Source organism: Mus pahari, chromosome 20 (genome assembly GCF_900095145.1).
Source record: "Mus pahari chromosome 20, PAHARI_EIJ_v1.1, whole genome shotgun sequence".
Lineage (NCBI taxonomy): Eukaryota > Metazoa > Chordata > Mammalia > Rodentia > Muridae > Mus > Mus pahari.
The window spans coordinates 48,740,739-48,757,919 of NC_034609.1; the positions used below are offsets into that span (position 1 = coordinate 48,740,739).

General features: G+C 46.6%; 1 protein-coding gene across 1 annotated transcript; it reads left to right on the forward strand.

Moving 5' to 3' along the window:
• The first annotated feature begins 3,202 nt into the window (after window positions 1-3,202).
• Window positions 3,203-7,070, forward strand: Map10 (microtubule associated protein 10). The gene has a single exon (XM_021220597.2). The coding sequence runs from the start codon at window positions 3,249-3,251 to the stop codon at window positions 5,922-5,924; it is 2,676 nt and encodes an 891-aa protein (XP_021076256.1). The 5' UTR covers window positions 3,203-3,248; the 3' UTR covers window positions 5,925-7,070.
• Window positions 7,071-17,181: the final 10,111 nt, after the last annotated feature.

A 17,181-nucleotide genomic window follows, 5' to 3' on the forward strand; every position in this document is an offset into this window, starting at 1 on the left:
CCAGCTAGCCTCTCATAAGAAGCAGTGAATATCCCATCTCAGAACAAAGTTAAATTGTTCTGGTCCATTTTCGGTGGGTGTGTTTACAGCCAATCAGAGTCCAGATGAGCAGGAGACACCAGGCTCTCTAACCCCTCTCGGGTTTCTGCTTGTCTCACACTTGAGAGATGGGAAGTTTTGGGCTGTCTGCTATTTGAGTGAGTAAAGGGGGTGGTCTCAAGCCCCCAAATATTCATTAACTAAGGCTTTGGTCTGAAGATAGTCTGGATTATGTGGCACTGAATAACCATGAAGAGAGGACCCTGCCAACCAATAAGATGGGGACTTGGGGAAGGGAGCTATGCTAGATTGTGTCAAGTACCAGACCATGAGAATAGCATGGTGGGAATTTCTTGAGATCAAGGACTGCAGGGGCTGGAAAGATGGCTCAGCAGATAAAGCACTTGTTGCTCTTACAGAGATCCTAGGGTTCTATTCCTGGGGTTCACAACCATCTGTAACCCTAGTTCAAGAGAATTAGATGCCCTCTTCTCATCTCTGTGGGTACCAGGCATACAATTCTTGCACAGACATACATGCAAGCAAAACACTCATACACATAAGATCTAAAAAAAAAATAATTCAACTACTGTATTTTATTAAATGAGCACACCCATAACTTCTTTCTCTCTGTACTGGGTCCCTTTAACCTTTGCTCTCACTAATCTCCAACTTATTACCAAGTTGGGGGTCTTGTTTCCCCGTGAATTACACACACACACACACACACACACACACACACACACACACACAGGAAAAGATAAAAGCATTCCTCCAGCGACACACCATTAAAATCATCAAAGGCCCTGGGAGGTTTTGACAGCACTTCCCTCCAGTGTGTGATGTTCTGTCACTTGTGGTTGACAGGAAGCCTGTGATACAAACATACTACTGTTTCATGTAAATATTTGAGCACTCACACAAGCACAGAAAATAACACCATGGTGACTTGCAAGATGGTTGAGAGAGAGAGGCAAGCAGTGGGTATCTGTGTGTGATTCCTTCTCTTCAAGGTGATATGGGAAGTGGAGACAGGAGAGCCTCCTGGAAGCCTGCAGGTCAGCTAGTCAGGAGTATGTGGCACTGTATAATCAACAAGAGAAAAATCTCACCTCAACAGGGTAGAAGACCCCACAAGATACCCTCTGACCTGCAGATATGTGTTGTGAACAGTATGTCAGTACGCAGTGATATACAAGTCATCACACACACACACACACACACACACACACACACACACATCATAAAGAAAATGACACCAGGAGCTTTCACATGCTTCTTCACAGATGCAACAATGAAGACTTTGGCTGAGGATGTAACTTGGTGGGTGAGCATGGCCTACCATACTACAAGCTCTAGGTTCCATTCCCAGCATTACCTGAAATGGGGTTGTGGAGGCACACAGACCTGTAAATATAACCCACCTCTGCAGGTTGGGCCAAGCTAGGTATGGTGGCTGATGCCTGTGATCCTAGCACTGGAGGCTGTGATGGGTGGATCACAAGATCAAACCTGGATGGCAAAGGAGACCCTGCTGCCTCAAAGGCAAACAAACATCAGGCTGATTTTCCTACAGAATAAACCGTTTACTGTTGTAGTGAATTCTACGGACTAAACCTCCAGAGAGGCCCTGAATTTGCCTCTCCGCTGATGTTGAGTGTTTGATGGTCCCTTTGTGCCCTGAACCATGTTTTTGACCAGGATGCTGCTAGTTTTCTGCACTTAACTAATGACAGGAAGATCTAACATGGCTTGCAGCTTCAACACTTGTTGCTATGCAACCTAAGTGATGAGGTTGCCAAGAGGACTAAGACCAACAAGAAGCTGGTAAGGACCCCGGCATATCTTGGTGCCTGTGGAGGGTGGAGCATCACAGCTGATGGTCAGTCACCTGCTTCCCTCCTTCCCCTTGATGGTGTAGCTGAGGGAGCCAGGACTATGTGACTGCATGTGTGTTTTTCTACTCTATCCTTGTGACTGTGCTACCATTCTGACAGTGAGACAGTGACCAGAGAGTGATAAGCACAAGGGTTGTGTCTGTCTCAGAATCACCCACATGAGTCCAACACAACGTGTCTTTGTGAGCTCTGACTTAGATCAAATAAATAGGGAGACTCCAGATCTACATCTTACATGAGAGATGGGGGCTGGGAAGCTAGGAGACACCCTGGAAGTTGTGGAGCTTCTGAACTTGGATCTGAGATGTAAAATCGTTAAGTGGGCTGGTGCTAACTTCCTCTGTGCGCAGCCTGTGCACTACAGATCTCCAGTAGCAGACACTACTTTCACTTACCACTCCTCCCAGACGTATGCACCAATGCCATTTACCTACTAACTGAACCAATCACTTCCTCCGCGGTGGCGGTACTGAAGATTGTATGCAGTGAACAAGCACTCTTCCACTGAGCTGCACTTCCAGCCCTAACCCATCATTTTCAATACCTTAGGATATTTCATGACTCCTCTCTCCCCGCTCCTAGTCAGTTTGTTGTATTATATAGTAAAGGCCTGCAGCTAGTGGGTTCCCTTCCGTAGAGCATTCTGGGTAAATGAACATAACGGAGTCTTTCTGAAGACACACGGGGGTGGTCAGATGTCAGGGTGGGAGGTGAGGGCTCTGGTGGTCGGTGTTAGGGTGCACTGTCCCGATACACTGAGAGTTCTACTACACCTGGGCGATGCAACGTGGTCACGATGGAAGCTGAGGCCAAACCTCCTGAGAAGGCTTCAAGAAGCCACAAGTCCAGTGAGGGCAGCATGGCCTGCTAGTGATCATTGTGTGCAAGGACAAAGAGGACAAAGAGAGGAAGGAGCGGGTGACAGAGGCTATAGTCTGACAGATGTACAGCAACCACAAAGAAGGTTGCCTTGGGCAGTGGTCAGCAGCCTCCGAGACCTGAATGGGCAGGGCGGCCCATTAACTCCCTGCACGTGATCCCTAATGACGTGGGATCTGCAGTGAGAAAATATAAAATAGAAATTATGTTTATTTATATGAAATTTAGAGAGAGTTCTACTTTAGCCTGTCTAATCCTTCAGCATCTCGCAGAGACCCGGACAAAAGCCCAAAGGCAAAGGAACTCCCAGGAGCACTCGGGGCCCCGGAAGTCAAGTCTCGCGAGTGCCCGGTAGTCGCAGCCGGTCACGTGACCCTCGCTCCCACTTCCGGCTGGCGGAACGAGCTGGCGGCGTCGCCCGGGGCAACAGCCATGGCGTCCACGGCGGCCGGGCGGCTCTTCTCGCTGGAGCTGCTCGTGGACTGGGTGCGGCTGGAGACCGGGCCGTCGCCGTGCGCCGCGAGCCCCGCTGTGGCGTTTCGCCTGCTGGACTTCCCGCCGCTGCTCGTCCTCCCGCCGGCCGCTCCTGGCCCGGAGCCCCAGCGCGGCGCCATCAGCTTCGGGCGCGGCAAGGCCTGCCTACTGCGCCTGCACCCCGCCGCCCTGCGTCGCCCGCGCCTGCGCGCAGCCCTGCTGCAACTGCCCGCGGGCCCGACCTCTGCGCCCCGCCTGTTGGGGGCTTGCGACATCCTGCTGGTCCCCTCCCGGGGCCAGCGAGGTGTATTCGCCCTGCGCGGCCCGGAGGCCGAGCATGTTGGTGAGTTGGCGCTCTTCTATAGTCTGACCGAACTGGGACGCTTCCCCCCGGGGGCTCCGCAGCTGCGAGGCCCGCTGAGCCCTGCGTGTATCATGGGTTCCGAAGCCCTGGAGGTGTCAGAGCCACGAACCGAGGAGACCTCGAAGCCATGCACCAAAGACACCTCTGCCAGATGTCTACAGTGCATCTCAAATGCACGCCTTTTGGAGGCCTCAGAGCCATGTGCCAAGGATACCAACAGCTGGTCTGCAGGGGACTCAGACGCCTCAGCTGTCCAGAAGTCCTGGGAAGAAGTAGTCTTACACAGTAAGGCTAGCTCTGGGGACATGGCTTCTGCCCCTTGTTCACCTGCTCCCAGTGGGAGGACTGTCAGTCCTGCCAGTCAAGAGGTCACAGAACTGGACTTTGAAACCAACATATTTTGCCCTCCTCCTCTGTATTACACTCACCTGACTCAGGAAAAGACTCCTTCTGCCAGGGTTGAAATCACTATTGAGCCTCAGAGAAACGAACCTGAGGATCTAGATGACATTTTTCCCGAAACAAAACTTGTAAGTCCTCCCTTAAGGCCAGCGAAACATACAAGATCTGCAGTGCAGGAGAGCCCTCCGGTGCTTCTCAATCTTCCACAGACTCAGGGTCCAGGAGAAGCTAACGAAGCTCCGTGTCCTCCTCAGATTGAACAAAGTTCAGTCAATGCAATAAGACAGCTGCCACTATTGAATGCTTTATTGATTGAGCTGTCCTTGCTGTGCAACCAGCCCGTGGCAAGTCCCACCCAGGTGCATCCCCATTTAGCCTGGTTGTACAGAGGTGAACACAAGGGGCCAGACCCTTCCACAAAGTCCACATCTCCGTCAGACTCAAAGAGCAACAAGCTTTCTGTGCGAGAAAATGAAAAGTTGGCGAGTCCTCAGTCTAAAAAGAACCCTAAAGGTAAACATCCAAAGGTCGGTGGTAGCCCCCCACCAAAGGTTACAAAGGGGAGGCTGCTTTATGGCTTAACAAATACACTGAGACTGCGTTTACAGCAGACAAACCCCAACATGCTGGTTGTACATGAAAAGAGAGAACAGTACAGGAGGTCACAGATACAAGCTGTGGGGCCAAAGTTGCGAGCCCCATCCTGGAAAGGGAACGTATCAAGCTTGGCAGCAGAAAGCCAGATGTCACCACAGCTGCCCAGAGATATACCAACAGACTCTAAAGGGAAACTACCAAGCTTGGCAGTTCAAAGCCAGTTGCCACCACAGCTTCCCGGGGATAAATCTTTAGACTCTAATGGGTCTTTTGCTGAAGGTAGTGATACTTCAATGCAAATCAGCGCAGGCTTTGACGAGTCAAGTACAACGAAAGAAGTGAAACAAAACCATGCCATGAAACAAGAAATGGTTGACCAGAGTGAAAACAGAACCATTGTCACTTCTCTGAGAGCACCCATGAGCCCTGTAGGCTCTGTCATCCCAGAAAGATCTCCTCAATCAAATAGTTTTGGAGAAAAATGGAAAAAGAGAGTCCCAAGCCCAGGGCTTTCCCTACAGGATCCTACTGTTGACAAAACTGTAGATGAAGGGAAAAATGGTAGGCCAGTCAAAGCCATAAGTGCTGCTGATACAAGTGAAAATAGACCAACCAGTAGAAAAAGTTCATGTGACAGCATCTCAGAGCTACTTTATCGGGATGGGTTCACCAGCCCTTGCTATTCTGAAGATTTCTGCACAACTGAGAATAACAGCAGAAGTCTGCTGGCTCCTGACAGCAGCACAGGGGCAGAACATGTACAAAAGGGTTCACGGGCAAGCAAGTCAAGGGAGGCAAGGCTGTTCACAAGGAAAAGCAGCAGTGGTACGAGTTCTGTGCCCACCCCTCCCTTTTCTGCTGGCTCACCGGTGTGTTCTCATAAAAGATCCCATGTACTGAAGATCCACGATAGTATGGAAGAAGCATCCAGTCTCTCTACCAGTGACTTTTCATCACAGTGGACAAATGAAAAGGAAAACCAGGCAGATCCAGGTAGTTCAAAGGTCATGAGGAGAGGTCGGGACAGCTCCACTAAACTTAAAGTAGGAGCAGGTCACAAGTCATCTGAGAAAAGCCAGTCACCAAGGACATCTCAAGTGAGTTCTTATGAGCCATCAAATTTGTCTGAGCTAGAACTCAAGGCTATAGACGACAGTGCCTTAGCTGACTTCCAAGAAGAGGAAGACGGCCTTGGTTCACTGCGTATCTCCAGACAGTGCAAAGACATCTGCGAGTTAGTAATAAATAAACTTCCAGGATACACAGTGTGAAAGGATGCTACTTTCAAAAACTAGGTCTATAGCTGCTGGGTGCTGATTCTGAAGAGTTGTAATAACTCACACATAACCTTAGTATGTATGTGGTAGTTCTTAAGAAATGTAAATAGTTTTTCATTGATGTTTAGTACCTTACCCTACAAACTGATTATACTCTGAAGTCACGGTTAGGCTTAGGAGTGAATCCTTTGTAAAATGCTTAAGATTAAATGTCTGTACTCTCCGATCATATCTGTGTTGAAGAAAAGATTATTCTAAAGTTGACATTTCATGTACCATTGTAAAAAGAAGGGCTTGCTAATAAGCTTAGCACCAATTCTTAATGGGAATAAACCTTGCAACAGATGGATGTGTTAGAACTTGAGATGCTGAAGTGTATTTGTGATCTACCCCTGCTGCTAAGAGATTTTGGTTTACAGACTTTCATAACATTCTTATGTTTTGTTATTTACTCTCCCTTTTCTCTTAATGGATGAACACTTATTTGAGCTTATGTTTTTTGATAAGAGAATCTGTCCTGTTTTACACACCAATATTATTTTGTTTTTTATGAAGTTGTTGAACAAATGCCTTAGCATTTAAAACACCTACCATAGGCTGTAGTACTAACACTAACAAGAAGGATGGAAACTCCCTAATGGAGACATGTTTGGGTAATGCTTTACTTTTGCTGAGTACAAACACCTTTCAAGTGTTCTCAGGCGTTTAGAGAGAACAAAATGAGGCATTATCCCATGTAGTTCCACAAATAGGAGTTTGATTTACGGTTAAATACTTCTGTGTATTTAATAAGCACGTGTGTTTTCAGGTTGTTTGGTGTTTATTTTTAATGGGGGATAGCTTGTTTCCATATGCCCTAGTCACCAGTTCTGAATGACTTCCATTGACTTTAGACTTGATTCTGTGTTCTGATATCTGTAGAACTATTTTCATACAGTTGTATCACACTCTTAACTCTTAGACTTTTTAATGATGCAAATGTTCTGGGACCTGTTAGCCAAAGCCCTGATTTCCCTTTCTCTGTGAACAATTACATAGCTATGTGGCCATGTTCCGAGTGATAGTGATAGTAGGTAAGACTTATAATGAGAAGAGGAGTCTCTCTTTAAGGGTCATTGTGAATAAAAGTAAATAAAAATGAGCCCGGCATTCCTGGGACAGAAACTGTCATCTTGATGTTCATGTTAGTTTTTTAAATACTTTCATAGTTGGTATTATTTATGAAGCCTGATTGATCTTAAATGATTAAAACTACTGAAATATTGAATCTAGTTTTGGGGTCACAATTAAGGAGGCTCTGTCATTTCACAGTAGAGCAGGACAGCTTTTCAAATGGACTGGATATCAAGACAATGACAGAGGTGAATGTAACTGGATCTAAACAATGCTAAACATGGTACCCAGAGCCTTGGACATGCCTGGCAAATGCTCTATCACTGAGCTGCACACCCAGCCCTTGGGACAAGAGTTGAGAAGGAACATGAGTGACAATGTTAGTCCTGGCTCTGTCTGCCCCTCAGGAAGCAGCTGGTAGTGTTACGTCTTAGACTGCTGCTCTAGACACATCCACAGAGGTCTGAACAAGACACACCACCTATCTAGTTCACATACCTGGTGGTGGTGTCGTCTTCAGGCAGGAAGAGCATGTGCCATGAACTTCGCTCACACACTGTTGATCCTTATTGAGAGCCAGCCCTTCACATCTTGACTTGTTTTTTTTTTTTTTTTTCTTCATGTACAAGAGTGAATTGTTACAGAATTAGACCTAGGGACTAGACTTTTGTTTGTAACAAACATACAGGTCAAGACTGGAAATTTTAAAATGGCTTAATTATCATATTTTTTATTGGCAAGGTGAAGAAATGTGGTAACAAAGCAACACATAAAGATCAACCGTTAGGGTACGTTAGGGTAAACTGTCCTTGGCTCCAAAGAGTGGTCGTTCAGGCTGTGTATGTGTGTTCATTTGCATTAAAATGCACAGAGCAAAGCAGAAAGGTGGTCTACCTGCCAGGACATGTGAGGTGTTTCTCACTTTAGCCCAAAACAATTCAGTGAGAAGTTACTTGGTCAAGGACCAAACAACACATTCTCTCTGCCTGACTTTCTCCCAGACCTGCCCATGCCAAGTACACTTTGAGGGGAGTGTCTCTGGGCTACAGTGCCAAACCTTAAGTGGGAGACATGTCTTCTTGTTCTTTAAACAGTACTTAAGTGTACATATTCACTATAGAAAGCAGAAACAGAAAACTCAGAAAAGAGTTTTGCTCTCACACTAGAGAGTTAAGGTTATAGCCCATCCTCAAATCCCATAGAACCTAGCAGGAGAGGTATGACATTAAGAATTAACCGGGAGGCCCAGAGAATTGAGGAATTTTCCCTTAGTTGTCCTCTGCCCTTCACCCACATGCCTCCCTGCGTTCATTTCTCCTCAACCCACCCTCACAAAATCAATAAATACAATTTTTAAGAAGGACGGGAACAAGCATAGAAAAGAGAGCTTAGAGAGCTTACGGGTGTCTAAAAGGCACAGGTGAGAACAGATTCAAAATCCTCTTGATCTGACAAGGGTGACTGATGCTGGCCACGTAACAGGCCCAGGGGGACATCAGGTCCCATCAGCAGGGGTAGGGAGCAGGGTTAGGACATGGGACAAGTTGGGGCAGATGGCAAACATGGAGTACAACAGAGAAAAGCTGGGCCTGGGTAATTGTGTAACCTTCTAGAAAAGGTGTGGGGATTTAAGGGGAGTTACTCCCTTATGCTTTTGATGATGAAGTGAGTATCAAAGGTGTATCTGGGTTTATTGGGTAATGGCCAGGCCTGGTGGCAGTTCAAATTGACATAAGACTGATCTTCAGGGACAGCTGAATCCTGGTATACAGTGTGAGGAGCGAGGGCTAGTTTCTGTAGGAGCAGTCTCAGTCACCCAGGAGGAGTCACCACGGTTGCTAGTTTCTGCACACGCTGGTCAATCGTTTGTAAACACTGGTGCTTGGTACAGACTGGAGGTTTGCCACCCCCACGCCCCCAGCCCTCACCTGGAGGACTTTTGCCTAGGGGTCTGAATAAAATGACCATTTCATACTACTGACAAATCTGGCATCTAAAACATATTCGGGGTGACTCACGGAAGCTCCTTGTGCATTGAACTAGTGTCATATTCATGGTGCATTTCAGTCCCAAAGATCAGCTAATAGCACAAACATTTATTAACCATCCTTGTTTATTATTTTGGTTATGGTCGCTTCTAAGCTCCCACCAGGAGGCCTTCCTGCTCTCCAGCCACTGCTACCAGCCAACCCAAGCAGCCCACTGAGCTAGTTGCCTGAGCTAGCTAGACTCTCTGTCTCTTCAGTATCCTGCTAAAGCTCTCCCCCTACCCTCCCTTCCGCCCCCGGGCCTGAGTCTGCCCTAGGGTCTGTTCTCAGCTCTTCTGCAACAACAGCGGTCTGGGATGAGCGAGAGCGAGAACCTCTGCGGCCCAGGGACCTCAAAACCTGCTCTTCCGTGATGCCCAAGAGTCCAGACTGCGCCTTCCCCACCTCCCGGAGTGAGGTTCTATGGTCTGTGAGGCACGACACCTGGACACCTGTCCTACGGCAGTTCCAGTGGCAGTCTCCCCTAGCTCTGGTGGGATGCGGGTCTCCCACCCCTTTACTTTAACCCCCTCCTTGCCCCGCACTTTGGGGCTGAGATATGAAGGCACTCAAGCCCTGCGCTGTGGAAGAGTGGATGGGCTTAAGGGGCCAGTGTGCTCTGGGAACTTTACTTTGTTATAAGGACGTTTCCTGGCAGATGAACAAATACTTGTTTACTCCAGATAGGTCACCAGTGGCTGACCAAAAAAGTGATTCCCCACAAGCTCAGCTTGGTGAACCAGTTAGCCACGAACTATGAAGGGTCTGTATTTGTCAGCAAGTAAGCAGTTTTGCAGGAGACACTCACTGTGGTCCTCTAACCAAGGTCCACCTGGAAACAGTGTCAGACTGACAGGCTGTGGACGTGACCCCAATAATTCCCCAACTTTGCCTGTGATTCTGAGCAGCAGATTTTAAGTCAGAGTTCCCATGACCTGTCTCCTCTTTCCAATCAACTGATTTTCTTGAGCAGCGCCCGTTTAGGTGTATACCTGGGACTACCCAATCCTGGAATAAGCAGCCACCACACACCTCACTTGCACAGAAATAAATACAATCCCTCTGGAGAGTGCAAGAATTTTAAGGGTTGTAGGGCAGGGAACTGGGCAAAGGCCAAGTATTCATCTCATGATATTGTATTCCCTCCCCGGAAGATCTGGGGATGCCTAGGAACTCGGAGGTCACACCCTATGACAAACTGCCAGGCCTTTCTTTTCTTTTTTGTTTTCGTTTCGTTTTGTTTTGTTTTTGTTTTCTCGAGACAGGGTTTCTCTGTGTAGCCCTGGCTGTCCTGGAACTCACTTTGTAGACCCGGCTGGCCTCAAACTCAGAAATCCGCCTGCCTCTGCCTCCTGAGTGCTGGGATTAAAGTCATGCGCCACCACGCCCGGCTCTGCCAGGCCTTTCTTATGCCATGTGAATTCAGGATGAATCCAAGCTGTCAATATTTATATTACGTGACATTTACAGGTTACTTTGCTAAATCATTGTAACAAGTTTTATGACATTGGATATCCGCAAGCATGACATATCTTCCCGTGTCTCGAAGTCCCTTTAAGCATATCTGGTCATGCTGTCACATCTTCTCTTTAGGCTTCCTGTCCATCCTTTAGGTAACAATCAGGAAGTTTAAAATTCAGGATTCTCCTTCTCTTCCTCCTCCTCCTTCCTTTTGTTTGTTCTGAGACAGGGTCTCTTTGTTATACAGCTCAGGTTGTCCTGGAATTCACTATCTATACCAGACTGGCCTCATAGAGATCCACCTGCTTCTACCTCCCAAGGACTGGGATAAAAGGTGTGCACTACCACACCTGGTGGCAATTAATGATTTTCATTGTTGTTTTCTTCCTTTGGCTTTACTTTTCAAACTTTTTTGTTATTGTCATTTTTTTTAAGAAATACTAAGTGGATGTGGTATGTGTGAGTGCAGTTGTCCAAAGGGACCCAAGTAGGATTTGAATGAGGTCAGTTGAAGCTGGAGTTGCAGGTAGTTGTGAGCTGTAGATCATGGATTCTGGGGACCTGTCAATAAACAACAACAACAACAACAACAACAACAACAAAACGCCTTTAACCAATGAGCTGAGGCAGGGAATGGGAGTTCCAGCACAGAGTGGGGGTGGGGAAAGGGAATTCTGGGAAGTTGTCAGATGTGGGAGAGTCACCCGGGAACTCTGAGGGACAGAAGCCTAAAACTGAGAAGCTAACCAGCCATATAGCATGCTTAGACTAGAGTATACTGGATTGTTGAGGTATGAGCTAGTCAGGGAACAAAGCCAAGGTTACTAGCCTAGGCATGTATTCATATAAAAGAGGGCTCAGAGTCATTATTTCTAGGAACAAAGTGGTTGGGAGGAAAAGCCTACGGTTACCTTCTACAAGAGCCTGATCTCAGCCATTGAGCCGTCTCTTCATCCCTCACTGCTATTCTTATATGCTGTTAGTATATATATTTAAATTATTTTAATTGAAATATGCCGGCTTTCTACAGAGATTTCAATTTCAGTAACTTTCCTGGACACTTCTGCTCATAGGACCTGTCGGTAGAGTTTCTCCACTTTTCTTCTGTAGGCGATCCTGTCTTCTGAAGTATATCAATTATGAACCTCTGTGCCTCATTTTACGCAGGACAGGGGACAGGAGAGGGCACAGTGGGTTGGGCAGCATGTTTATGTGACCAGGGTTTTTCAGGAGCCAAACCACCAAGTACAGAGATCATCACAGAGACCACAGTCAGGCACGTGGCCTTTTAGTAAGTAGTGTGTGCAAGAATGGAGAGAATGGTGGGATGGATCCGTGGCAACAGTGCCTGCCTCCAAGCCTGATGACCTGAGTTTGATGCTGAGATCCCATAGTAGTAGCAGCAGGAGGAGGAGGAGGAGGAGGAGGAGGAGGAGGGGGAGGAGAGAGAGAGAGAGAGAGAGACCATAAATTGTCCTCTGATCCCCCCATGTGTCCATAGCATGTGGACACACATACATATAAGTAAATGTGATCATTTTTTAATGGACCAGACATGGTGAGACATGATGAGACTTGGTTTGGTACCAGCACTCAGGAGGCAGAGAGTTCTGGGTAGCCTGGCATAAGCAGGACAATTGCCTTCAATAATTCTGTGCCCCACTTCCCTGGGGTGGATGAGGTGTCAGCCTTCACTGCTTGCAGGCCAGTACTCTCTGGATGGTGTGCAGTGTCACTGTAGGTGCTCAATAGATATGTACTTCAGAACAAGGAATATTTAAACTGTTACCGAATGTATGTCTTAGCCATGAATCCATGCTAGATCCATCAGGCTCCTTTCTGTGTACCCTGCCCTAATCACATGCCCTTTCTCCTGTAGTCTGTTAAGAAGAGACTTCTGATGGTGACTGACACCATGTTCATGTCTGAATCCTGACACATCCTGCCACACACACAGGGCTACAGTTTATTGTGAGTGTTTCTTCATGTATGTGTGTGTGTTTCTGCATTCCTGCATGTGTGGTCCTGCATGCCTGTGTGTGCTGTGCACGTGTATGGGTGTGTGTGTGTGTGTGTGTGTGTGTGTGTGTATGCATGTTCACACACCCAGGCATGGAGTTCAGAGGAAAACTTCAAGTGTGGGTCCTCACCTTGTTTGAAGCAAGGTCTCTTTTGTTCCAGGCTAGCCTAACAGGGAGCTTTCAGGGATTTTCCTGTCCTCTGTCTCCCACCTTGCTGTAGGTGCGCTGGGATTGCAGTCCGGCACTACCCTGGCTTTGCTGGGTGCTGGGGATCCAAACTCAGGTCCTGCACTGAGTGTCTGCTCCGAGTCCCTGCAGTGAGCACTTGGTTTGGTTGTCTCTGCAGCCCTCCTCCCTTCTGTTCATTCAACTGTCCCGCACACATCCACTGAAGGCTGGCGACTTTTCAACTATCCCGCACACATCCACTGAAGGCTGGGGACTTTTCAACTGTCCCGCACACATCCACTGAAGGCTGGGGACTTTTCTTTGTGCCTGTGATGCTTTATAGTAGACATCTTTGTTTTGAGTGTTTGCAGATCTGGTTTTATGCAGCTGGAGATGCCAAGTGGATTTCTATTCCCTAACATTTTAAAGTTGAGTGCCTTTCCCTTTATGACTGTGTAGGCTTAAAGCTTCTCAATAAACATTTTAAAGCAAAAGAGTCACCGAGGTTTTCATTTTAGCTGTTCTATGCAGGAGATCCACCTCTGCCTCTGTCTCCGCCACCCCTTCCCTCCTCCAACCACAGGGCTGTGTTCAGCATAGACCCACTCACCCTCCCCTCCTCTGCCTTCTCTAACTGCTGACCTTGCAGTCTGCCAGTTCCTCTCCTCCTCTGCACCCTCAAAACCTGCTGCTTCCAGCCCCCTGTCTAAACGCTCTGTGCCCAGCTCTCTCCCTGGCTCTTGCACGTGGGTCTAGCGTGTCCCAGTCATCTTGCTTCCCTGAGGACAGCACAGGAAGCAGTGATGACCTTCCCAGAATGCAAGTCCCAGTTTCCTCACTGTCCCAAGACCAACAGGGGCAAAGCCTGATTCCCCACTCTACCAAGCAGCAACCCTGCCGGCTTTCTGCGGGAGCATTCTCCCTTTGTGCCGGAATCATCATTCTCTCTCTAGTTCCACCCCACTCTGTGCCTGGGTGCTTCCTTTAGGACACACAATTGCACTCAATAAATGCTCACTGAATGCATGAGTACATAATTAATCACAGAAACAAATGGAGCATCCTTAAAAGGGTCACAGCAAGTGGTGACAAAACTGAGGAGACAACTGTAGGATGGACAAGCACACACACACACAGACACACACACACACATTCACACACACACACCATACACATACACACACATCACACACACACAAACATACACATACACCACACACATACACACATCACACACATACATACACACAACACACACATACATACACACTCACATACACACACACTCGCATACACACACATACACACACTCACACACCCACACACATACCACACACACATGCACACACCACAAACACACATACATGTATCACACATACTCACATGCACACACTACACATATACACCACATAGCAGACACACTAGCATACTCACACACTCCCATACATACATGCATACACACACACTCACACACATACCACACACACATCCATATACCACAAACACACATACACATATCACACATTACACATACGTACCACATACCACACACTACACACACACACCTCCCCCCTGCCCCTTTCCCAAGGAAATGACCAACATTTGTTGAGGATTCAGAAAACCACTTTGCTACAGAGAAAATTTCAATTACACGATGGAGATTAAAGTTTCAGCGCTTGGGAATAATTACAAAGATGGTTTCCATTATGTAGGTTTGAGAAGAAAAGGGAAGAGAAAAACAAAGACAGGCATGAAAACCCAACGGAAAAGCCTTTCAAATGCTAATCAAATTATTACCTTTATTTCCATCCCAGAAAACTATTTCAAAGCCTCAGACCCCAAGTCTAAGCTCCAAAGACTAATGGAGCCAAGTGATGTGGTTAAAACTCAGGAATCTGGGGCTGGGGAGATGGCTCAGCAGCTAAGAGCACTGGCTGTGATTGCAGAGAAGGGGTTTGATTCCCAGCACCCATTCAAAGTGATTCTTCACCACCTGTAACTCCATGTCCAGGGACTCTGACCCCATTCTGTGGCCTCCTTGGATGCTTGTGTTGTGCACACACATACACAAATAAAAATACTTTTTTAAACTACAAGAATTCCAAAAGTGTGGGTTGAGGAGCAATTGCCAAGAGACCCTGCTTTAGAACCATTGTTGAAGGGAAAGCTGGTAGTCACACGGCTGTATCCTCCCTGTGTGTGCGGCATCTGTGATTGACAGGTGTTGTGTGCTCTCAGTCTTGCAATCCTTCTGTCTCTGTGGTTTCTTACTGCTCGTCCAGGAGTGCCATGGCCAAGGATGTCTTCCAACCCTTTTATCATCCGTGAGGATCTTCATTTCATCTTCATCTTACAGACATCTGAAAGGAGAGCATCTTTGTGTCTTGTCACCCAGGATCCTTCTGCATTTCCTCAGGGGTCTCTTCCGGGGAAGCCAACACACACAATTAGAAATAAAAATTACTCTCTTGCATTTATAAGCCTCTCAGTTTCAACCAAAATAATTCATGTACACAGTGGACATTTGATTGATGCTTGTCTTTCCTATTTTACCTGGTGACCTCTTACAAAGGTCTGAAAGGTTCTCTTGATTAGAATGAATGGGGAAAACCAATCTTTGATGCGATGGACATGCTTTAACTCTGTTCAGTCAAACATCTATGTGAAAGAATAAAAGCATGTTTCTCATTTCCATGTCCAGCCACCCCTAACATGGAGAATACTTCCCTCTGACTTCGAGAAGAACAGAGGGTGGGATTCCCAAAGCGTGTGTTGACTTAAAGTTAGAACACAGTTGTTTATTCAGAAAGAACTTTTGTCAACCACATTTGCAATCGAATGGGTCAATTTAGTTCAACAGTGTACCTAGTAAAATACTTTAAGGCTCTCTTGTAAAACAGGGTAAGAGGTAGCCCAGCAGTTACAGGCATCGACTGCTCTTGCAGAACACCTGGATTCGTTCTCAGCATCCACACCAGGAGGCTCACAGCTGTCCACAACTCCAGTTCTGAGGGATCCAATACCTGCAGGCCTCTGAGGGTAGTTGCATGCATGTGATATGTATAAACTCAGGTAGACACACACATGTCCACATAAATAAATGAAATGAATAAATGAATGGATGATTAAATAAATACTGTAAAAAAAATACCCCAATAACTTTTCAGAATTTAAACTCACTGGCTCAGATACATTATTGGAAACTGAGAATAGCCAATATATAATTCCATCCCCAAAGGCAGAAACCAATATATGGAATACATGTATTGTCTTCACAGTCTCTGCATGCATATCTAACATGCTGTGTTTCCTGTTTAAGAAGAATATGAATATAGAAAGATTTCCATACAAAATGCATAAATACCACATTTTGCTTGACCAATCAGTGTCCTGTTGTACAGGCATACCTAAATATATTTTCTTGAGACAAGATCTCAGTATGTACCCTCTGCTGGCCTGGAACTCACTGTGTAGACCATGCTAGCCTTGAACGCACAGAGATCCACCTGACTCTGCCTCTTGAATGCTGAGATTAAAGGTATATACCATGTCTGGCATCTTAAATAGGTTTTTAAAAACCCCATCAACTGAGAAACATTCAAATTGATTGCCTGTCAGTACTATAGGTGAAGCTAGTGAACCATCACATATTTGAATAAATCTTATGAATAAAAGCCAAGGGTGCTGGGGAGATGGCTCAGGCAAGCATAGAGAGCTAGGTTATAACCACCAGCATACTTATAACAAGCCAAAATAATGATATGGGCTTGTAATCTCAGTTCTGGGGAGCTGGAAGCAGGAGGACCCTTGGGGCTCAGTAACCAGCCAGCCTAGAAAAATTGGTGAGCTCCAGCAAGAGGTCTTATCTCAGGGGTGGATACACACACACACACACACACACACACACACACACACACACACACACCTGCATACACATGTACTTACACAAAACATACATATATACCAAACACACCAAGAATAAAATCCAAGGAAAGCAACATCTGTCACTACAATTTTTGAGCTTGATTGCCAGATTGCTTGCCAAAAGGGTCATGGTGTTTCAACATTCCATGAGGTATAGGCCTTGAAGATAAGTGACCACATTTATTTTCACATATCTTCTCAGTGAGAAATGGTCCTACTATGCTGCTTGGGTGGGGAATGGTCCTACTGTGCTGCTAGGGTGGGGAATGGTCCTACTGTGCTGCCTGGGTGAGGAATGGTCCTACTGTGTTGCCTGGGTGGGGAATGGTCCTACTGTGCTGCTTGGGTGGGGAATGGTACTACTGTGCTGCTTGGGTGAGGAATGGTCCTACTATGCTGCTTTGGGTGAGGAATGGCCCTACTATGCTGCTGGGCTTCCTTTTATTTGCTAATGGATTAGGTGGCACTTTTTCTTACAAGTGAACTTGTCATTTTTATTACTTTATTTTACTTTTATTGCTGTAAGAATCTGTCTCT